The 24,732-nt window shown below is 46.1% G+C and overlaps 1 protein-coding gene across 2 annotated transcripts in view; it reads left to right on the top strand.

Annotated features, from left to right (window-relative positions):
* The window catches only part of LOC140480137 (mucolipin-2-like), a 113,574-nt gene that overhangs the window by 75,401 nt on the left and 13,441 nt on the right, over positions 1 to 24,732 (top strand). For both annotated transcript variants that reach the window (XM_072574844.1, XM_072574845.1), the window contains exons 8-12: positions 5,255 to 5,367; positions 9,521 to 9,670; positions 16,566 to 16,667; positions 17,863 to 17,985; positions 22,666 to 22,872. In XM_072574844.1, the coding sequence (XP_072430945.1) occupies positions 5,255 to 5,367; positions 9,521 to 9,670; positions 16,566 to 16,667; positions 17,863 to 17,985; positions 22,666 to 22,872 (695 nt within the window). The remainder of the gene's footprint in view (positions 1 to 5,254; positions 5,368 to 9,520; positions 9,671 to 16,565; positions 16,668 to 17,862; positions 17,986 to 22,665; positions 22,873 to 24,732) is intronic.

The following is a 24,732-nucleotide window of genomic DNA, read 5'->3' as shown; positions in this document are numbered from 1 at the left end:
TCAGAATTTTGGACCGAGATGGGGAGCAATTTCCTCTCGCTCACAAACTCAGTCATTGGGTGTGTTCAAGACACAGTCATAGACTCAAAGAGATGTACAGCACAGTAACAGCCCCTTCAGTCCAATCCCTCAATGCTGACCAGATATCCTAAATCAATCTAGTCCCACCTACCAGCACCTGGCCCATATCCCTCTAAACCCTTCCTATTCATATACCCATCCTTTTAAATGTTGCAATTGTACCAGCCTCCACCTCTTCCTCTGGCAGCTCATTCCATACACGTACCACCGTCTGCATGAAAATGTTGCCCCTTGGGTCTCTTTTATATCTTTCCCCTCTCACCCTAAACCTATGCCCTCTAGTTCTGAACTCCCCGACCCCAGGGAAAAGACTTTGTCTATTTACCCTATCCATGCCCCTTATGGTTTTATAAACCTCTATAAGGTCACCCCTCAGCCTCCCACGCTCCAGGGAAAACAGGTTGATGGATCTTTGCTCACAAAAAGGAATTGGGGGATATGGGAAGGTGAAGCTGACAGGGGAAATTTTGCAAACATATGAATTGGAGCAACGGCAGACCATTTGGCCCTTTGAGTCCCGTTCAGTCTGACTGTGGTTGATCTGTTTGTGTTCTGAATCCCACATTCCCATTTGTCCCCCTCAATCCTTCTGTCATTAAAATATTCAGTGACTCCAACGTCTATCAGCTTCTGAGGCGTAGAGTTCCAAAGTGTCTCAATCTACTGAGAGAAAAGATGTTTCTTCTCACCCCTGATCTGAAAGGGTGATCCCTGGTAATAAAACAGCATCAGGGAGACAGTGAGGTCTGCAGATGCTGGAGATCAGAGTTGAGAGTATGTTGCTGGAAAAGCACAGCCGGTCAGGCAGCATCCGAGGAGCAGGATTCCTGATGAAGCGCTCCGGCCCGAAACGTCGATTTTCCTGGTCCTTGGATGCTGCCTGACCTGCTGTGCTTTTCCAGTAACACACACTCGACTTATTAAAACAGCATTTCCTGGTTCTGGACTGACTCAGAGAGGAAACAGCCTTACCACATCCATTTGGTGGAGATCCTTCAGGATCTGATACACTTCAATCTCATTCTCCAGTGAAAGCAAGCCCCAGTCTGTCCAGCCTTTCGTCCTTAGACAACCCACTCATTCCTGGAATCAATCTGGTAAATCTCATCTGAGCAACCTTCAATACATTTACATAAAGAGACCAAAACTGCACACAGTCTTTAAGATATGAGCTCACCGATGACCTGTGTAAATGAAGCAAAACATCCTTACTTTGACATTTTATTCCTGTTGAAATAAAGCACAGTATTCCATGACCAATCTTAGTTGTTCCTGCACTAACTTCTCCAGATGCATGCACTAACATACCCAGTTCCCTCTGCATCTCACAATGTTGTTTCCTGCCATGGTTTTACTGAATGATATGTATGTCCCAGCCCTCCACAAGATGCCCAATTATTGCCATTCTGTTTACCCTGAGATAGCGACATGGATTGGTTAGGTCTCTGTTGGGTTCTGAGTTATACTGCAGCTGTGCAATGCTCTGATTGGAACACCTTTACAAACTCCTCAGCCAGAGGGTGCTGTTGCCTTGGCACCTTCACCAGACTGATCCCGGCGATAAAATGATGAAATTGTCAGGGTGGGTTACAGGAGGGAGGTTTGTATTTCTTTCAGCGTAGAGAATTGAAGGTGATTTCATTAGGGTGTTTAAGGTGATCCTGTGAGTCGAAAGGTAGATAGAGAAAGATCTATTTCCATTCCATTGATCAAAGGTCAATCTAAATTGATAGCTAGGACAAGATATCATGAATGTGAAATGTAGAGTTCCTCAGACCATAAGACCATAAGACATAGGAGTGGAAGTAAGGCCATTCGGCCCATCAGGTCCACTCCGCCATTTAATCATGGCTGATGGGCATTTCAACTCCACTTACCTGCACTCTCCCCGTAGCCCTTAATTCCTTGTGACATCAAGAATTTATCAATCTCTGCCTTGAAGACATTTAGCGTCCCGGCCTCCACTGCACACCGCGGCAATGGATTCCATAGGCCCACCACTCTCTGGCTGAAGAAGAATGCCCCCAGTCCCTTCATCCAGATCATTAATATATAATGCGAACAGCTGTGGCCCCAACACTGAACCCTGTGGGACACTGCTCGTCACCGGCTGCCATTCCGAAAAAGAACCTTTTATCCCAACTCTCTGCCTTCTGTCAGACAGCCAATCCTCAATCCATACCAGTAGCTCACCTCAAACACCATGGGCCCTCACCTTGCTCAGCAGCCTCTCATGTGGCACCTTATCAAAGGCCTTTTGGAAGTCTGGGTAGACCACATCCACTGGATTTCCCTGGTCTAACCTACTTGTCACCTCTTCAAAGAATTCCAACAGGTTTGTCAGGCACGACCTCCCCTTACTAAATCCATGTTGACTTGTTCTAATCCAACCCTGCTCTTCTAAGAATTTAGAAAGATCAACCACGATGCTTCTATTAGTAGGATGTGGGCATCAGTGGCTGGGCCCAGCATTTATTGCCTGTCCCTAGTTGCCCCTTGAGAAGGTGGGGGTGAACTGCCTTCTTGAACCACTGCAGTCCATGTGCTGTAGGTAGACCCACAATGCCCTTGGAATTTTGACCCAGCAAGGAAGGAACAACAATATTGGGATGGTGAGTGGCTTGGAGTGGTTTGCATATGATGTTCCCATGTATCTGCTGCCCTTGTCCTTCTGAATGGAAGTGGTAGTGGGTTTGGAAGATGCTGTTTCAGGATCTTTGGTGAATTTCTGCTGTGCATCTTGTAGATAGTTGTTGTAGCAGGGTGTACTGAGTGTCGGTGATGGAGGGAGTGGATGTGGCGCCGTATATGGTCTCCATATTATTTTTAAGGGAGTGGTAATTCTCAAACACTTTTGATCAAAACGCAGTTGAGGTTGAGGCTTGAAAATGTCAAAACTGGGAATGACGCTGTGCTTCTAAACCAAAACAGATAAATGGTCATGAAGATGCAGATTATTTGTTAACACCATCCCAACATTGCCATTCCTTCCTTGCTGGGTCAAAATAGGACAGGCTCAATGGGCTGAATGGCCGACTCCTGTTCCTGCTCTCCCATAACCAAGTAAAAAGGTCCTCAATAAGATCATAAGTTAGTGGTTAGAGTAAAGTCTGTCGCTCGCGCTCGCTCTTGCTCTCAAATGGCACTGAAATTATGAAAGAGAAGATAGGAGCAGGAGTAGGCCATTCGGTCCCTCAAGCCTGCCCCGCCATTCAGTATGATCGTGACTGATGTTTGAGCTCAATACACCAATCCCATCTTTCACCACGTCCCATAATTCCTTTAGCCACTAGCGCTATATCAACCTCCATCTTAAAAAAAGTGTTCCGGCCTCACCCTCTTGCTGTGGTAGTGAATTCCCAGGCTCCCCACCCTCTGGGTGAAGACATTTCTCTTCATCGCAGCCCAAAATGGCCTACCCCTTATCCTGAAACCATGACCCCTGATTCTGGACTGCTCCACCATTGGAAACATCCTTCCTACCTTTACTCTGTCTAGAGTTGAAGAGTGTGGTGCTGGAAAAGCACAGCCGGTCAGGCAGCATCAGAGGAGCAGGAGAGTCAATGTTTCAGGCCATAGCTCTTCATCAGGAGTAAGGGGGTGGCCCTCTCAGAGGGTCTGAGAGAGAAATGGGAGGGGAGTGGGGCTGGGGGGCAAAGGTATGATTAGGTAGATGAAGGTGGGGGGGCGACGGTGATAGGTCGGAGGGGAGGGTGGAGTGGATATGTGGGAAGGAAGATGGACAGGTAGGACAGGTCATGAGGGCGGTGCTATGTTGGAAGGTTGGATCTGGGATAAGGTGGGGGGAGGGGAAATGTGGAATCTGGTGAAATCCACATTGATCCTGTGTAGTTGGAGGGTCCCAAGGTGGAAGATGAGGTGTTCTTCCTCCAGGTGTCGGGTGGTAAGGGTTTGGCGATGGAGGAGTTCCAGGACTTGCATGGCCTTGGTGGAGTGGGAGGGGGAGTTAAAGTGTTCGGCCACAGGGTAGTGGGGTTGGTTAGTGCGGGTGTCTCAGACATGTTCTCTGAAACATTGCACAATTTGGCGTCCTGTTTTCCCAATGTAGAAGAGACCACATGGAGAGCAACAAACACAGTAGATGAGGTGTGTGGAAGTGCAGGTAAATCTCTGCTGGATGTGGAAGGATCCTTTTGGGGCCTTGGATGGAGGTGAAGGGGGAGGTGTAGGTGCAGGTTTTTCATTCCTTGCAATCTTATGGTTTTAAGAAGCAAGAGAGCGTGGCAGTGGTCCATGGACTGGTATCCTTTCAGAGGGCAGAAAGGGAGAATTAGAAACAGCATAGAAACAAACTCTTCAATCCAACTTGTCAATGCTGACCAGATAGACTAGCCATATCTAGCCAACACTTGGCCCATATCCCCCCAAACCCTTCCTATTCACATACCCATCTAGATGCCTTTTTAAATGCTGTAATTGTACCAGCCTCCACCACTTCCTCTGGCAGCTCATTCCATACACGCACCACCCTCTGTGTGAAAATGTTGCCCCTTTATCCTCCCTTTAGTTTTGCACTGTGCTACTCTGGGGAAGCGACTTTGTCTATTTATCCTATCCATGCCCCTCATGATTCTATAAACCTCTATAAGGTCACCCCTCAGCCTCTGATGCTCCAGGGAAAACAGCCCCAGCCTGTTCAGCCTCTCCGTGTAGCTGAGACCCTCCAATCCTGGCAACGTCCTTGTAAATCTTTTCTGAACCCTTTCAGGTTTCACACCATCCTTCCTATAGCAGGGAGACCAGAACTGCACACAGTATTCCAGAAATGGCCTAACCAATGTCCTGTACAGCTACAAAATGACCTCCCAACTCCTATACTCAATGCTCTGGCTAATAAGGGAAAGCATACCAAAAGCTGCCTTCACTATCCTATCTACCTGTGATTCTGGTCAAGCAGGAGGAAGTACAGGGGCAGGAGGAAGCAGAGGGATGGGTTCCTATGCTCAAGGGGAAGGAGTGAGAATGTTGGCTGTTAGTCCGAAGTGGGGACTCTCTGGTGGGCTTTGAACTCTCAGTTTCTGCCCAGCAAATCTTGCCCCACCTCCACAGCATTGCTTCGACCAATGAACTATGCCCAGGGAGAGTGAAATGAGCACAATAATCCCCGTTTGAAAAAATCTCAGCACATACTTATGTTGCTTTATTCTTTCAGTCTCAAAGAACACACGCTATATCCTGATCTTTGATGCCTGTGTCATGTTGAGTTGCCTGATGTCACTTGTCCTGTGTACCCGATCTATTATCCTCGGTCTTCAGTTACACAAGGTATTTATACAACTGCATCTTTGAATGTGTACAGGTTACCCTGTCTGCGTTGGGAATGTCAGTCTGGAGTATTAAGCTCCAAACCTGGTTTAAAGGTTCAGTGGTCTGACCAATCTGATCGGTAACACAGAATTATAGAATCATACAGTACAGAAGAGGTCGTTTGACCCCGTACTGCCAAAGCTACGTTAAATCTATTAACAAACACATCAAGTTAGACTCCATCTACCACCCCTGAGAAAAAGAACAGGAAATGACGTCACCACAGGAAATGACATCACCAACCCAAAGAAGCCCAAACATATAAATAGAAAGCAGATATTATTAGCAGTGCTTCGCCCAGAGGCCCACTGAAGATGTTACCCAGTAGGGTGAGGAAACATCTGGAAATGAACCTTCCAGCTCAATGAGCAAACCTACATCCAGAACCTCAACCTGAGCTACAAATCTTCTCAAAACTCGCTATGTTGAATCTACATTAGTCCACTTGTCCGTACATAGCCTTGAATGTTCTGACGTTTCAAATGTTCAAACAAGTACTTTTTAGAAGTTGTGAAGGTTCCTGCCTCAGCTATGCACCAGGCAGTGCATTCCAGATTCCCAACACCCTTTCTCCTCAAGTCCCCTCTGAACCTCCTGCCTTTCACTTGAAAATTATTCCCCTTTTGTAATCCACCCTTTGACTAAAGGGGACAACAGCTTTCGATTCACCCTGTCCTTGCCCCTCAGCCATCTCTGCTCCAATGTAAACTCCCCGAGCTTATTCAGCCTCTCTCCATGGATAGACTGCTGCATCCCATACCACATCCTGGTGAATGTCATCCTCTGCACCCCCTCCACTGTAACCCCATCCTTCCTGTTGTGTGGGGACCAGAGCTGCACACAGTAATCCAGCTGTGGCCTCAAAGTCCTGTACAGCTCCAGCACAACCTCCCTGCTTCTATAATCAATCCACAACTGGACAAGGTAAGTCCCAAATGCCACCCTGTAATCCTGACCTGTCACCTTAAAGGATATGTGGATAAGCATTCCTGTATTCCTTTCTGAAACAATATTCATTATTCAATACCTTCTCATTGTTTTTCAATGTGTACCATGGTTTCAATCTCAAACATCCCTTACTGTGGAATGAAGTGGTTGTTGCAGTTTGTGACAGCCATGGACCAAGTGTTGACACAAAGACCCGGCTGACTGGGAATGAGCTTCAACTCCATGGTTTAATCTGCCAGTCTGAAAAACTAAGAGTCAACAGTTGGCAGCAGCAATCCCTGGGCAATGCCACTAGGTCTGTGCCCAGTCAATGAGAGAACACTGAGTGTAACAGCAGATCAGGCCATTCAGCCCTCAGAGACTTTGCTAACACCTTCACCATGGCATCTAATGGCTCCCAGACAACCCACAACATTTCACAGCAATAGGGCGGCACAGTGGCACAGTGGTTAGCACTGCTGCCTCACAGCACCAGGGTCCCAGGTTTGATTCCAGCCTCGGGCGGCTGTCTGTGTGGAGTTTGCACATTCTCCCAGTGTCTGCGTGGGTTTCCTCTGGGTGCTCCGGTTTCCTCCCACAGTCCAAAGATGTGCAGGTTAGGTGAATTGGCCATGCTACATTACCCATAGTGCTAGCTGCATTAGTCAGAGAGAAATGGGTCTGGGTGGGTTACTCTTCAGAGGGTCGGTGTTGGTTGGGCCAAAGGGCCTGTTTCCACACTGTAGGAAATCTAAAAAAAATATGTTGTTGAAATTTACTGCTACTGTATGAAATGTAGCAGCCAGTTTATTTTTTTATTCATTCATGGGATGAGGGTGTTACTGGCAAGGCCAGCATTTAGTCCCCATTCCTTCTTGCCCAGAGGGCTGTTAAGAGTCAACCACATTGCTGTGGGTCTGGAGTCACATGTAGGCCAGACCAGATAAGGATGGCAGCTTCCTTCCCTGACGGGCATCAGAGAATTTGATAGATTTTCCCAGCAATTGGGAATGGATTCATGGTCATCAAGAGACTCTTAATTCCAGATTTTTTGGAATTTTCTGAGAAGATTTGTAGCTCAGGTTGTAAGTTTGGTGACTGAGCCGGTACGTTTGTTCTCAGATGTTTCGTCACCATACTAGGTAACATCATCAGTGAGCCTCCGGTGAAGCGTGGCTGTTCTGTCCCACTTTCTATTTATGGTCTGTTTCAGTGGGTGATGTCATTTCTGGTTCCTTTTCTCAGAGGTTGGTAAATGGGGTCCAAATCGATGTGTTTATTGATGGAGTTCCAGTTTGACTGTCAGGCCACTAGGAATTCCTGTGCGTGTGTCTGTTTAGCCTGTCCCAGGATGGATGTGTTGTCCCAGTCAAAGTGATGTCCTTCATCTCCTGTATGTAAGGGATACTAGTGATAGCTAGGTTATGTCTTTTGGTGGCTAGTTGGTGTTTGTGTGTCCTGAAACAAGCTAGTTTTCTGCCTGTTTGTCCAGTGTAGTGCTTGTTACAGTCCTTGCAGGGTATTAGTTTTCCTGATTGTTGGTATAGAGTCCTTTAGATTTATCACTAACTGTTTTAGTGTGTTGGTTGGTTTGTGGGCTACCATGGTGCCAAGGGGTCGGAGTAGTCTGGGAGTCATCTCCGAGATGTCTTTGATGTAAGGGAGAGTGGCTAGAGTCTCTGGGCATGTTGTGACTTCTTGTTTGACTTTGTTGTTTAAGAATTGATGGACTGTGTTTATTGGGTACCCGTTGTTCTTGAATACGCTGTATAAGTATTTTTCTTCTGCTGCTCATAATTCCTGGGTGCTGCAGTGTGTTGTGGCCCATTTAGATAATGTTTTGTTTTTATTGAATTTTATTGAATTCAAGTTCCACGATCTGCCATGGCAGGATTTGGACCCAGATTCCCTGGGTCTCTGGATTAACATTCCAGTGATAATGCCACTGGACCATTGCCTCCCCCCATTTTACTGACCAAACGTGCTGACAAGCAGCCATTGGGTTGGCCCTGGAAAGTGTTGTTGAACAGAGACGCCTGGGAGTGCAGCTGGATGGTTCTTTGGGAAGTAGTGTCACAGGGAGATAGGGCGGTGAAGAAGGCATTTGGCACAGTGGCCTTCGTCAGTCAGAGCATTGAGTCCAAGAGTTGGGAAGTTGTGTTACAGCTGTACCGGATACTGGTAAGGACACATTTGTGTATACTTCAGGTTGCCCTATTATCAGAAGGATGTTGTGAAACTGGATGGGGTTCAAAAATCTTTCTGAGGATGTTACTGGGGTGGGGGGGGGGATCTGAATTATAAGGAGAGGCTGGATGGGCTGGGACTTTTTTTACTGGAAATTAGGAGGCTGAGGGGTGACCTTTATAAAATCATTAGGGGCATAGATAGGGTGAATAGTCAAGATCTTAAACCAAGGATAGGGGGATTCCAAAACTAGAGAGCATAGGTTTAAGGTGAGAGGGGAGAGATGTAAAAGGGACCTGAGGGGTAATGTTTTCATGCAGAGGGTGGTGCATATATGGAATGACCTACCAGAAGGTGGCATAGTGGCTCAGTGGTTAGCACTGCTGCCTCACAGCACCAGGGTCCCAGGTTCGATTCCAGCCTCGGGTGACTGTGTGGAGTTTGCACATTCTTCCCATGTCTGCGTGGGCTTCCTCCGGGTGCTCCAGTTTCTTCCCACAGTCCAAAGATGTGCAGGTCAGGTGAATCGGCCATGCTAAATTGCCTATAGTGTTAGGTGCATTAGTCAGAGGGAAATGGGTCTGGGTGGGTTACTCTTTGGAGGGTCGGTATGGACTGGTTGGGCCGAAGGGCTTGTTTCCACACTGTAGGGAATCTAATCATCTAATCTAATCAAGAAATAATCGACTTTGGTACAATAACAACTTTAAAAAAAAACACCTGGACAGGTACATGAATAGGAAGTGTTTAGAAGGAAACGGTGCCAAACACCGAAAAATGGGTCTAGTTTTAGTTTGGGAAACTTGGTCAGCATGGATGGGTTAGGCTGAAGGGTCTGTTTCTGTGTTGTATGATTCTATGGCCCATTTGATTGAGGGATTAATTCTGACTGGGACACAGGACTGAAAAGACATCACTTTGTAAATTCCAGATGTGATGTTAAAAAAAATCAACCATGTCAGATTGACAGTGACTGTTATCATTGTTGTTATTGCAGAGATTTGTCACATTCTTTCAGAGGAGATACAACCAGAGGGTGTGTTTATCAGATCAGTTGGAGTTCCTGAATGGTTGGTATATCCTGATCATTATCAGTGACCTTTTCACTGTCACAGGCTCTATCATGAAGATGGAGATCACGGCCAAGGTATGACTTGAAGAATGTCAGACATTACATGGGAGGGAGTCACTTTTACAAATGTGCTGTCAATCCTGAGACTGAACCTGCACCTCTCCACATCCTTTATTGTGTTGTAAAATTTAGTAAACCAGTCCAGTGAACAATTGCACTCTCCCTCACTCACCCCGACTCACCTCACTCATCCCTCACTCTCTCCCCCTCCCTCACCCCTCACTCTCTCCCCCTCCCTCACTCACCCCGACTCACCTCACTCATCCCTCACTCTCTCCCCCTCCCTCACCCCTCACTCTCTCCCCCTCCCTCACTGACTCCCATTCACCTCAGTCCTCACTCACACTTGACATATCTGTTTTAATATTATGACCTAAAGGTTCTTTTAAATCCCCAGTCCTTTAAACATGAAAAGTTATTGTCAATTTGAGTTGGAAACAGCTCTCTGTCCTGGATTGCTTTGACTGAGAGGCCATCAGACATGGCCTTGAAAATCCCAGTCATTGCTGCAGTTCCATGGAGATGTTTGTTGGCATTTCCCAACGTTTGTGATGATAAAGGAGGTTATTGTAAATTATTGGCTGAATGTTCAATGCTGTAAAAGGCCTTATCTCAATGGAGGAGAATAGTGAGTTTAAATATTAATCAACAGTTTAAAGAGGTTATTAACAATAGCTATTTTCTAATGTGGTAACTGAATACTGTGAGACCAGAACATAGAGGAGCCCGTTCGGCCCATCGAGCCTGCTCTGCCATTTAATGAGATCATGGTTGATCTGATAGTCCAAAACTCCACTTGCCTGACTTTTTACCATAATCACTGATTCCCCTTTTACATTGAAATCTGTCGGCTTTGAATATACTGAACGACCCAGCATCGACAGCCTTCTGTGGTAAAGAATTCCCCAGATTCACTCCCCTCTGAGAGAAGACATCCTTCCGACGTCATGCTTCAGCTGTACAAGACACCGTCGTGGCCACACCTGAAATACTGCATACCGTTCTGGTCACCGCGTTACAGGAAGGATGTGGGAGCTTTGGAAAGGGTTCAGAGGAGATTTACCAGGATGTTGCCTGGTATGGAGGGGAAGCCTAATGTGGAAAGGCTGAGGGAACCGAGGCTGTTTTCATTAGAGAGAAGAAGGTTGGGAGGTGATTTAATCGAGACATATGAGAGGGTTAGATACGGTGGAGAGTGAGAGCTTTCTTCCTCTGATGGCGAAGGCCAACACGAGGGGTCATAGCTTTAAATTGAGGGGTGATAGATTTAGGACAGATATCAGGGGGGAGTTTCTTTACACAGAGAATAGTAGGGGCATGGAACGGCCTGCCTGGAACAGTAGGAGACTCGCCGATATTAAGGATACTTAAATGGGCATTGGTTATGCATATGGATAAAAATAGAATGGTGTAAATTAGGTGGGCATCAGATTAATTTCACTGGTTAGCGCAACATCGAGGGCTGAAGGGCCTGTACTGCGCTGTAACGTTCTATCTTCTATGTTCCTCACCCCTGTCTTAAATGGGTGCCCTCTTACTCCGAGATTATTCCTTCTGATCCGAAACACTCCCACAAGGGGAAACAATCTTTCCGCATCTCCGTTGTCAGGTCCCTGGTAGAATCTCGCATATTTCAATGAGGTCACTTCTTATTCTTCTCCACTGCAGTGACCATGGGTCAAATCTACTCACCCTCTCCTCATAAGGCAGCTCCTCCATACCTGGGGTCAGCTGAGTGAACCTTCTCTGGACTGCCTCCGATGCCAGTATATCTTTCCTTAGATAAGCGGCTCAAAACTGTTCACAATATTCCAGCTGTTGTCTGACTAGTGCTTTCTATTGGGAGAAAGTGAGGACTGCAGATGCTGGAGATCAGAGCTGAAAAATGTGTTGCTGGAAAAGCGCAGCAGGTCAGGCAGCATCCAAGGAGCAGGAGAATCAACGTTTCGGGCATGAGCCCTTCTTCAGGAATGAGGAAAGTGTGCCAAGTAGGCTAAGATAAAAGATAGGGAGGAAGGACTTGGAGGAAGGGCATTGGAAATGCGATAGGTGGAAGGAGGTAAAGGTGAGGGTGGGGTGGGGGCGGAGAGGTCAGGAAGAAGATTTCAGGTTAGGAAGGCGGTGCTGAGTTCGAGGGATTTGACTGAGACAAGGTGGGGGGAGGGAAAATGAGGAAACTGGAGAAATCTGAGTTCATCCCTTGTGGTTGGAGGGTTCCTAGGCAGAAGATGAGGCGCTCATCCTCCAATCGTCGTGTTGCTATGGTCTGGCGATGGAGGAGTCCAAGGACCTATGACCAAGTGTTGGGCTACGGGGTGGTTGGGTTGGTTGGGTTAGTTGGTTTTGTATTGTTTTAACAAGACTTCCCTATTGTTATTATACATTCCCATTGAAATAAAGGCCAACATTCCATTTGCTTTTCCTGTTACTCACTGAACTTGGATGTTAACCTTTTGTGATTCACGGACGAGGATTCCCAAATCCCTGTGTTTGATACCTTTCTGCAAACTTCCTCAATTTAAATAATACTTAGCTTCTCCTCAGGGCGGCATGGTGTCTCAGTGGTTAGTACTGCTGCCTCACAGCATCAGGGACTCGGGTTCAATTCCCACCTCGGGTGACTGTCTGTGTGGAGTTTGCACGTTCTCTCTATGTCTATGCGGGTTTCCTCCGGGTGCTCCGGTTTCCTCCCACAATCCAAATCTGTGCAGGTCAGGTGAGTTGGCCATGCTAAATCGCCCCATAGCATAAGGTGCATTAGTCGGGAGAAATGGGTCTGGGTGGGTTACTCTTTGGAGGGTCAGTATGGACTTGTTGGGCTGAAGGGCCTGTTTCCATACAGTGGTGAATCTAATCTACTCTATTCTGTCTGCCACATTACATAGCCTCACGTTTTCCCACGTTATATTGCATCTATCAAGTTTTTGCCCATTCACCGAACCTGCCTGTGTCCCCACTGCATAATCTTTTGCAGGCAATCCAAAGCTGGAGTGGGACGAGGAGGCTGCAGCGATGGTTCAGTGGGAATTGGACTAGTTGAGTGAGTGGGCACATCCCATGGCAGATGAGGTATAATGCGGATAAGTGTGAGATTATTCACTTTGGCAGCAAAAACAGGAAGGTAGCTTAATACCTGAATGGCTATAAATTGAGGGGGGACTGTGCTACAGCACCTGGGTGTCCCTGTACACCAGTCAATGAAAGTAAGTGTGCAGGTGGAATGGGCAGTGGAAAAGGCAAATGGTATGTTGGCCTTCATATTGATAGGATTTGAGTATGGGACAGGGATGTCTTGCTACGATTATACAGGACTTTGGTCAGACAACACCTTAAACATTGTATGGTTTCAGTCTCCTTAGCTGACAAAGCAATGGAGGGAGAGTAACAACATTTTACCAGCCTGATTCCTGCCCTGCTAGCAGTGGTGTTTGGATTGTTTTCCTTTTCAATTCATTCGTTCAATGGATGTGGGCGTTGCTGACTTGGCTAGTATTTATTGCCCATCCCTAATTGCCTCAGAGGGGGGTTAAGATCAACCACGTTGCTGTGGGCCTGTTGTCACATGTAGACCAGACCAGGTAAGGATGGCAGCTTCCTTCCCTAAAAGACATTAGTGACCCAGATGGGCTTTTCCAACAATCCACTTGTGGTCATTATTAGATTTTTAATTCCAGACTTGTATTGAATTCAAATTCTACCATCCAGCACGGCATAATTGAAACCCAGGACCCCAACATTACCTGGTCCCTGGACTAACAATCCAGCGATAATACCACTAGGACATTGCCTCCCATGGACAGGACGATATTCATAGGGTTCAGAACTTGAGTTCTGAAGATACCTCATTGGACTTGAGATGCTAACCCTGTTTTATCACCAGAGATGCTGCACGAGCTGCTGGGATTCCCAGCAGATCCTGTTTTTATTATTTTCAGTTGGTTGTTGGTATAGCCAAGAGCACATTTGGGGTTGTTCAGTGAGTGGTATCCAATTGCTAAATTCACATCTAACAATGGTCATTTGATTTGGGTTTGACAGCCACGGGCTGATTGGGATGAGCAGCACTCACAGTGAATACAGCAGCTGATTTCACATGGCAAACTCCCTCAAACCCCGATCAGATAGCAGCTCCTCCTACTCTACCATAGAATGTGTGTTGGAACCCTGGGCTGGGGCTTGAAGCCAGGACTCTGTGCTTCAGAAATCGGAGCACTAGCTGACTGAGCAATGGCTTTGCAGTAGAGTCATAGAGTCATCAAGTCATAGAGATATACAGCACGGAAACACACCCTTCGGTCCACTTCATCCATGCTGATCAGATACCCAAACCTAATCTAGTCCCACTTGCCAGTACCCAGCCCATATCCCTCCAAACCCTTCCTATTCATATACCCATCCAGATGCCTTTTAAATGCTGTAATTATACCAGCCTCCACCACTTCCTCTGGCAGCTCATTCCATACACGTACCGCCCTCTGTGTGAAAAAGTTGCCCCTTAGGTCTCTTTTATATCTTTCCCCTCTCACCCTAAACCTATGCCCTCTAGATCTGGATTCCCCCACCCCAGGGAAATGACTTTGTCTATTTATCCTATCCATGCCCCTCATAATTTTGTAAACCTCTATAAGGTCACCCCTCAGCCTCCGACACTCCAGGGAAAACAGCCCCAGCCTGTTCAGCCTCTCCCAATAGCTCAAATCCTCCAACCCTGACAACATCCTTGTCAATCTTTTCTGAACCCTTTCAAGTTTGACAACATCCTTCCAATAGGAAGGAGACCAGAATTGCACGCAATATTCCAAAAGTGGCCGAACCAATGTCCTGTACAGCCGCAACATGACCTCCCAACTCCTGGACTCAATACTCTGACCAATAAAGGAAAGCATACTAAACACCTTCTTCACTATCCTATCTACCTGCGACTCCACTTTCAAGGAACTATGAACCTGCACTCCAAGGTCTCTCTGTTCAGCAGCACTCCTTAGGATCTTATCATTAAGTCCTGCTAAGATTTGCTTTCCCAAAATGCAGCACTGCACATTTATCTAAATTAAACTCATCTGCCACTGCTCAGCCCATTGGCCCATCTGATCAAGATCCCTTTGTAATCTGAGGTAATCTTCTTTCCTGTCGACTATACCTCCCATTTTGGTATCATCTGCAAACATACTAAGTGTACCTCTGATGTTCGCATCCAATTCATTTATATAAATGACAAGAAGTAGAGGACCCAGCATCGATCCTTGTGGCACTCCACTGGTCACAGGCCTCCAGTCTGAAAAAGAACTCTCCAAAACCACCCTCTGTCTTCTATCTTTGAGCCAGTTCTATATTCCATGAGATCTGACCTTGCTAACTAATCTCCCATGGGGAATCTTGTCCAATGCCTTACCTATATCTGTGTAGATTTGCTCCCACAATACAAATCTGTGTAGGTCAGATCAGTTGGCCATATTAAATTGCCCATAGCGTTATAGTTCATGTCTACTCACCTTATAGATCATGTCTACTGTTCTGCCCTGATCGATCCTCTTTGTTACTTCTTCAAAAACTCAATTTTAAGTTTGTGAGATATGATATCCCATGCTCAAAGCCATGTTGACTATCCCGAATCAGTCCTTGCCTTTCCAAATACATGTACATCCTGTCCCTCAGGATTCCCTCCAACAACTTGCCCACCACCGATGTCAGGCTCACTGGTCTATAGTTCCTGGCTTGTCCTTACTACCCTTCTTAAAGAGGGGCACCACGTTAGCCAACCTCCAGTCTTCCGGCACCTCACCTGTGACTATCGATGATACAAATATCTCCACAAGAGGCCCCCCACAGAGTTCTCGGGTACACCTGATCAGGTCTTGGGGATTTATCCACTTTTATGTATTTCAAGGCATCCAGCACTTCCTACTCTGTAGTATGGACATTTTTCAAGATGTCACCATCTATTTTCCCACATTCTATATCTTCCATGTGCTTCTCCAGTAATCACTAATGCATTTAGTATCTCCCCCATCTCCTGTGGCTCCACACAAAGGCTGCCTTGCTGATCTTTGAAGGGCCCTATTCTCTCCCTAGTTACCTTTGGACTCTCCTTAACCCTATTTGCCAAAGCTATCGCATGTCCCCTTTTTGCCCTCCTGATTTCCCTCTTAAGTATACTTCTACTTCTGGGTTTCTCATTGTAAGGACAGCACATAAATGAATATTCCAACTTCTCCCTAAGTCCAACACAAATTTAACAAACATCCAGTTCTATACTTCTAGAAATACACCTCAGTGATTTACAGCACTTTTAATTACTTTGCATTTTTTAAGATTCCTTTAATGATTTATTCTCCTGTATCCCTGGATATCTTTCTCAACTAGGGAGAAAGTGAGGACTGAAGATACGTTTAGATTAGATTTAGTTACAGTGTGGAAACAGGCCTTTCGGCCCAACAAGTCCACACCGACCCGCCGAAGCGCAACCCACCCAGACCCATTCCCCTACGTTTACGCCTTCACCTAACACTACGGGCAATTTAGCATGGCCAATTCACCCAACCTGCACATTTTTGGATTGAGAGGAAACTGGAGCACCCGGAGGAAACCCACGCAGACACTGGGAGAATGTGCAAACTCCACACAGAGAGTCGCCTGAGGCGGGCATTGAACCCAGGTCTCTGGCGCTGTGAGGCAGCAGTGCTAACCACTGTGCCGGGGAGAGCAGAGTCGAGTGTGTGGTGCTGGAAAAGCATAGCAGGGCAGGCAGCATCCGAGAAGCAGGAGAATCGATGTTTCGGGAATCCTGATGAGAGGCTTATGCCCGAAACATCGATTCTCCTTCTCCACGGATGTTAACTATCTTTCTCAACTGCCCAAATGAGGTTGCATATTCTTGAGGTGTATTATCACGCACTGTTTTTGATTTCAGAACCTTACAACATACGACATCTGTAGCATTTTCTTGGGCACCTCTACTTTGTTCTCTTGGGTCGGAGTCATCAGATACCTGGGCTACTTCCAGAAATATAACGTAAGTGTCACCATGGAATTATGGACTGGACTCCCTGGTTGGGAAGATGCTGGAAATTGTGATGGTTTGGCAACATTTGCACTGAAATTAATCTGTGTTATCACAAAGCTGAAAATCTCCACAAACCATGCACCATAACCGAATGGCATGGCTTCTCTTTCTCCATTAGTTGATATTTCTCGGTTTATTTAGTGGTTGGGATTTGGTGCACTTTCAGGAAATCAGTGGAAATATCACCAAAGATAATGTGCACTCCTCAACCATGCTATTGAGCTGATTTAAAATCCCTGAAAATCACTAAGTAAATCAAACTCCAACCAGTAACAAATAAACACTAAAAGAACTGCAGATGCTATAAACCAGAGAAAAACTGAAATTGCTGGAAAAGCTCAGCAGATCTGGCAGCGTCTGTAGAGAGAAATCAGAGTTAACCTTTTGGGTATGGTGACCCTTTGTCAGAACTGTTTGTTTACGACTCCTAACAGTTTTACTGGTGCATATAAATCTGATTCCGAATACAAAAATGTACCGGTGTAGTGGTTATGTCACTGGCTGAGTAATCCAGAGGCCCAGTTTAATGCTGAGGGACAGGGGTTCAAATCTCCCCATAGTCCCTGATGAATTTTATTAATTAATAAATTTGGAATATAGACTCAGTGATGGCAGCCATGAACCCATTGTCAAATAAAACCCCCAAATGGTTCACTAATGTCCTTCAGGGAAGGAAAGTGCTATCCTTATCTGGTCTGGCCTACATGTGACTCCAGACTCTCAGCAACGTGGTTGACTCTAATTGCCCTAACAAATGTTGTCCTAGCCAGCAACATGCACATCCCCATACCATGAATAAAAATAAATAATTCCTTAATTACTTCAATAGTTTTAACTTGAAAAATCACTTAATAAGTGCACACCTCAGATGCTGAGCATGATTTGAAGAGGCTTCCCAAGTGAGCTCATTCACAGAATCAGAACGTTTCGATGTTGGGAAGATTTGTGACAATCTGAGGAGTTGAGCATTGAACCAAACATTGTGGCTAACACTTCTGGCCAAAACTCACTCACTCTTAAAATGATCCAAATTGTTATGCTGTTCCAGCCAGAAATGCAAAAACTTGACCCCAATGACTTTCTGAAAAGTTCCAGCCAGGTATGGGGTATATGCTTGGTTTAATGCTGCTTTACCTGTTCACAGGTGCTCATTTTAACAATGCAAGGAGCTTTGCCCAAAGTACTGCGGTTCTGTTGCTGTGCTGGCATGATCTACCTGGGCTATATGTTCTGTGGGTGGATCGTATTGGGACCATATCATTCGAAGGTAATCGTTGCTGAAGTAACAACACAATGGATATAAAATCTCTTCTATAGACTGAGAGGACTGCTGCTTATTTCCAGGATGTTCTGGTTTCAGCTTTTCCCATAGAGGAGGGGAGGGAAGACAATGGCCTTGTGCTATTATCACTAGACTATTAATTCAACCCCAGTCTATTCAGCCTCTCCCTATAGCTCAAATCCTCCAACCTTGGCAACATCCTTGTAAATCTTTTCTGAACCCTTTCAAGCTTCACAACATCCTTCCAATAGCAGGGAGACCAGAATTGAATGCGGTATTCCAAAAGTGGTCAAGCCAATGTCCTGTGCAGCCACAACGTGACCTCCCGACTCCTTTACTCAGTGCATTGACCAATAAAAGCAAGCATGCCAAATACCTTCTCCACCACCCTGTCTACCTGTGACATCACTTTCAGGGAACTATGCACCTGCACCAACAATCTCTTTGTTGAGTAACGCTCCCTAGGGCCCTACCATTAACTCCTGTTCTGATTTGCCTTTCCAAAATGCAGCATCTCACATTTAACTAAGTTAATCTCATCTCTCACTCCTCAGCCCATTGGCCCATCTGATCAAATCCCATTTTACTCTGAAGTAACCTTCTTTGCTGTCCACTACTTCACCAATTTTGGTGTCATCTGCAAACGTACTAACCACCCTTCCTATATTCACATTTAAATCGTTTATATTAATGATGAAAAGCAATGGACCCACCTTCGATCCTTGAGGCACTCCACTGGTCACAGGTCTCCAGTCTGAAAAGAGAGCCTCCACCACCATACTCTGTCTCCTACCTTCAAGCAAATTTGTTTCCAGTTGGTTAACTCCCTGGATCCCATGTGATCTAATCTTGCTAACCAATCTACCATGCAGAAACTTGTCAAATGCCTTGCTGAAATCTATATAGACAAGGTTTGCCACTCTGCCTTCATCAATCCTCTTTGTCACTTCTTCAAGAAACTTAATCGAGTTCATGAGATATGATTTCCCACGCACAAAGCCATGTTGACTCTCCCTAATAAATCCTTGCCTTTCCAAATGCATGTGAATTGTGTCCCTCAGGATTCCCTCCAACAACTTGCCCACCACTGACTGAACGCTCACCTGTCTCCGCTCCCCGGCTTTTCTTTACTCCCCTTCTGTTTCTCTTCCCACCCAGCTTGTGCAATTAAACTCTTATTTGGAAGGAGTTTATAGCCTCCTTTTTCTTCCCATGGGAATATATAAAGTTACAGTGGGGGTGGAATCTGGCTGACAGAGAGCTGACTCCCCCAAATGGGTTTCACCCAGAGTCATTTCCCAGCATGGCTTTTGCTCAGATTTCAGTTTGCCATTTACAGATGTGTTGACCGACACTGACGGGTTAGATAAATAAATAGAGGTAATTTAAATTGAGTTATCAGTCAGGCTGGGTGTATGGGGACTGTGATACAATCATTGGAATTAATAGCTGTCTCGGCCCCTCGACCCTGCTCCACAATTTAATGCAATTCTGGTTGATCTGACCAATTCTCATTCCCAGCCACCCCAGTAACGTTTCACCAAAAATCCTTCAAAATATTCCAAGCGCTGCCTTTTAAAGAAGAGATATGTGACCCCCCGAGAAAAGAGATCCTTCAGAAGTCTTATCAGGTGATACCTTATCATGAAACAGTCACCCATAGTTCTGGATTCTCTCATAATATGAAACATCTTTGCAATATTCCATGTGGCAGAGAGATTTATAGCACTGAAATAGCCCTTCGACCCATTGTACTGGATTAGTGGTGCTGGAAGAGCACAGCAGTTCAGGCAGCATCCAACGAGCAGCGAAATCGACGTTTCGGGCAAAAGCCCTTCATCAGGAATAAAGGCAGTGAGCCTGAAGCGTGGAGAGATAAGCTACCTGGATTACACCTCTTCCCACCCTATCTCTTGCAAGAATGCCATCCCGTATTCCCAATTTCTCCGCCTCCGCCGTATCTGCTCCCAGGAGGACCAGTTCCACCATAGAATACACCAAATGGCCTCCTTCTTTAGAGACCGCAATTTCCCTTCCCACGTGGTTAAAGATGCCCTCCAATGCATCTCGTCCACATCCTGCACCTCCGCCCTCAGACCCCACCCCTCCAACCGTAACAAGGACAGAACGCCCCTGGTGCTCACCTTCCACCCTACCAACCTTCGCATCAACCAAATCATCCGCTGACATTTCCGCCACCTCCAAAAAGACCCCACCACCAGGAATATATTTCCCTCCCCACCCCTTTCCGCCTTCCGCAAAGACCGTTCCCTCCGTGACTACCTGGTCAGGTCCACACCCCCCTACGACCCACCCTCCCATTCTGGCACTTTCCCCTGCCACCGCAGGAACTGTAAAACCTGTGCCCACACCTCCTCCCTCACCTCTATCCAAGGCCCTAAAGGAGCCTTCCACATCCATCAAAGTTTCACCTGCACATCCACTAATATCATTTATTGTATCCGTTGCTCCCGATGTGGTCTCCTCTACATTGGGGAGACTGGGCGCCTCCTAGCAGAGCGCTTTAGGGAACATCTCCGAGACACCCGCACCAATCAACCAAACCGCCCCGTGGCCCAACATTTCAACTCCCCCCTCCCACTCTGCCGAGGACATGGAGGTCGTGGGCCTCCTTCACCGCCGCTCCCTCACCACCAGACGCCTGGAGGAAAAACGCCTCATCATCTGCCTCGGAACACTTCAACCCCAGGGCATCAATGTGGACTTCAACAGCTTCCTTATTTCTCCTTCCCCCACCTCATCCTAGTTTCAAACTTCCAGCTCAGTAACTGTCTCCTTGACCTGTCCGGACTTGTCCGACCTGCCTATCTTCTTTTCCACCTATCCACTCCACCCCCCCTCCCTGACCTATCACCTTCATCCCCTCCCCCACTCACCCATTGTAATCTATGCTACTTTCTCCCCACCCCCCACCCTCCTCTAGTTTATCTCTCCACGCTTCAGGCTCACTGCCTTTATTCCTGATGAAGGGCTTTTGCCCGAAACGTCGATTTCGCTGCTCATTGGATGCTGCCTGAACTGCTGTGCTCTTCCAGCACCACTAATCCAGAATTTGGTTTTCAGCATCTGCAGTCATTGTTTTTACCTCTTCAACCCATTGTGTTTACACTGGCCAAAAACAGCCACCTGACTTCTCCTTCTCATTCTCATTCTTCAGCACTTGGTCCATAGCCTTGGCATCACAAGTGCCCATCTAAATCCTTCTTCGATGTGCTGAGGGTTTCAGCCTCTCCCACCCTTACAGGCAGGGAGTTCCAGATTACCCACCCACCTCGGGGTGCAAAAGCTTTTCCTCACATGCCCCCTTGAAACTTCTGCCCCTTGCCTTAATTGTATGCCTCACCTCCAGCCATTGATTCCTCCAACAAGGGAGACCTTTCTTCCTGTTTACCCTATCAGTGCCCTCATCACTTTCTCCAGCTCAATCATGTCCCCTCTCAGTCTCCTCTGTCTAAAGTAAGCAACCCCAGTCTGTCCAATCTCTCTCCATCATTGAAACTCTCCAGCCCAGGCAATGTCCTGGTAAAACACCTCTGCTTCCTCTCCAGTATAATCACATCTCTCTGACAATGTTGGTTCTAGAACTGCACACTCTAGCTGTAGCCTAACCAATATTTTATAGCATCACCCTCCTGCTCTTGAACTCAATGTTTCGGTTAATAAAGGCATGTACCCAATGGTATGGAAAGGCAAATACATTTGAGGACCCCTCAAGATCTTCTATGTTTAATTTGAATTGCTTCCAACTGAGAGCCATAGAATCATGCAGCACGGAAACAGACCCTCGGTCCAACCAGTCCATGCCCAACATAATCCCAAACTAAACTAATCCCACCTGCCTACTCCTGGCCCATATCCCTCCAAACCTTTCCTGTTCACATGTCTATCCAAATGTCTTTTAAACATTGTAATTGTACCCACATCCACCACCTCACCAGGAAGTACATTCCACACACTAACCACTCTCTTTGTAAAAGATTTACCTCTCCCCTTAAAAATGTGCTCCCTAGTCTTGAAATTCCCCATCTTAGGGGGAAAAGACAATTCCCATAAACTCTATGTATACCCCTCATTATTATAAACTTGGCAGGTCACCTCTTAACCTTCTACACTCCATTGAAGAACAGTCTCAGCCTATCCAGCCTTTCTTTATAATGGAAACCTTCTGTACCCAACAACATCCTTGTAAACTCACTCATACAAACCCTGCCTGTCTATCTTTGTGAATACTCTAATCTAATTGGTTTCAGAGTCAAAGAGTGTGGTGCTGGAAAAGCACAGCAGGTCAGGCAACATCCGAGAAGCAGGAGAGTCTACGTTTCGAGCATAAGTTTCCTGATGAAGAGCTTATGCCTGAAACATTGATTCTCCTGCTCCTCGGATGCTGCCTGACCTGTTGTGCTTTCCCAGCAACACACTCTTTGACTCTGATCTCTCGTAACTGGAGTCCTCACTTTCTCCGAGTCTGATTGGTTTCAGTTCACCATGTGACCAATTGTATACTTTGACTGGTGTGTACCAATCAGGATGCAGGGCAGCTAATGTATGCAAGCTCCATGACCAGCCATCCATCAAATCAAATATTTGTGATCTGCACATGTCATGTTCAAATGGCCTTTTTTGTTCTTTCCTCTCTCCTTCCAGTTTGAAAAGCTAAGCACTGTTGCTGAGTGTCTTTTTTCTCTCATCAATGGTGATGACATGTTTGCAACATTTGCTGAAATTCAGGAGAAAAGTAACTTGCTCTGGCTGTTCAGCAGAGTCTACTTGTATTCCTTCATCAGCCTGTTCATCTACATGGTCCTCAGTCTCTTCATTGCCCTCATCACTGATACTTATGAAACTATTAAGGTAAGGATTAAAAATTAAACAAATAGACAGTTGCATAGTTTTTTTGTGTAAACGTTTTTTTTTCATGTAATGTCTGCATAGTTGCAAATTCCAGAATTTATTTTTTGTCCCAAATCACTGTTGAAACATTGATGATGAAGAATTCCTTTATACTGCTACATTAGGTAACCTGCACCTACTTTACTACTGGGGAGGGAGTTCTACAATTTTGACCTGGGAACAGTGATATTGTTTCAATTAAGTCAGGATGGTTTCTGGCTTCAAAGGGAACTTGCAGAGGGTGGTATTCCCATGTATCTGCTGCCCTTGTCCTTCTAGGTGGAAGTAGTTGTGGGTTTGGAAGGTGCTGTCTGAGGATCTTTGGTGAATTTCTGCAGTGCATCTTGTAGATGGTACACACTGCTGCTACTGAGCGTCGGTGGTGGATGTGGTACCAATCAAGTGGGCTGCTTTGTCCTCGATGGTGTCAAGTTTCTTGTGTTGTTGGAGCTGCACCAATCCAGGTGAGTGGGGATATTCCATTACACACCTGACTTGTACCTTGTAGCTGGTGGACAGGCTTTGAGGAGTCAGGAGGCATTGTGGGTCTACCTACAGCAGGTGGACTGCAGCTGTTCAAGGAGGCAGCTCACCACCACCTTCTCGAGGGGTAACTAGGGATGGGCAATAAATGCTGGGCCCAGCCAATGACACTATCATCCCTTGCGTGAATTAAAAAAAAATTCCCAGCAGTGCATTCCGCACCCTAATGACCCACTGAATGAAAAGGTCTTCTCTCCAATCACCCTTGCTCTGTTTGTACATCACTTTAAATCCATGCCATCTTATTCTTGTTCCTTTTATGAGTGGGAACAGTTTCTCCTGATTTACTTGATTAGGTTTCTCCCTACTTACTCTATTCATCCCACTCATGATTTTAAAAGCCTCCATCAGATCTCCTGTCAGCCGCCTTCTCTTCAAAGAGAACAGTTCCAACTTCTTCAGTCTATCCTCATCCCTGATGTTTCTCATCCCTGGAAACATTTTTGGAAATTGCTTCTGCACTCTCTATCCAATTCATTTCGGATGTTTTCTAATAATCTGTACGGAATACTTCAGCTGAGGTCTAACAAAGTGTTTTAAACAAGTTCAACATCACCTTCCTGCTCTTCGAACAAAGTACAGTACAGTACAATACAGGCCCTTTAGCCCTCGATGTTGTGCCGACCTTCTATCATACTCTAAGATCAGACTAACCTACATACCCATTGTACTAACTTCCATGTGCCTATCTAAGAGTCACTTAAGTGTCCCTAATGTCTCTGACTCTCCTACCACCACTGACAGTGCATTCCACACACCCACCACTCTCTGTGTAAAGAACCTTCCTCCAATCACCTTAAAATGATACCCCCTCATGATAGCCATTTCTGCCCTGGGGAAAAGTCTCTGGTTATCCACTCTATCTATGCCCCTCATCATCTTGTACATCTCTATCAAGTCACCTCTCATCCTTCTTTGCTGCAATGAGAAAAGCCCTAGCTCCTTCAATCTTTCTTCAGCATCCTGGTAAATCTCCTCTACACCCTTTCTAAAGCTTCCACATCCTTCCTATAATGAGGTGACTAGAACTGGACACAATATTCCAAGAGTGATCTAATCAGGGTTCTATAGAGCTGCAGCATAATCTCACAGCTCTTAAGCTCAATCCCCCTGCTAATGAAAGCCAACACACCATATACCTTCTTAACAACTCTATCAAATCGGGTGGCAACTTTGAGGGATCAGGGGGTTACAGGGGGGTCAGGACTGGCAGTTAAACCTCCATGGTTTTTCAACTTATCGAAAAGGTAGAGAGGTGGGCAGAGGGGGTGGGGTTGC

The sequence above is a fragment of the Chiloscyllium punctatum genome, chromosome 7 (assembly GCF_047496795.1).
Source record: "Chiloscyllium punctatum isolate Juve2018m chromosome 7, sChiPun1.3, whole genome shotgun sequence".
Classification (NCBI taxonomy): domain Eukaryota; kingdom Metazoa; phylum Chordata; class Chondrichthyes; order Orectolobiformes; family Hemiscylliidae; genus Chiloscyllium; species Chiloscyllium punctatum.
Note: the sequence above shows the minus strand (reverse complement) of the source record. Positions and strands in the feature narration are given on the sequence as shown.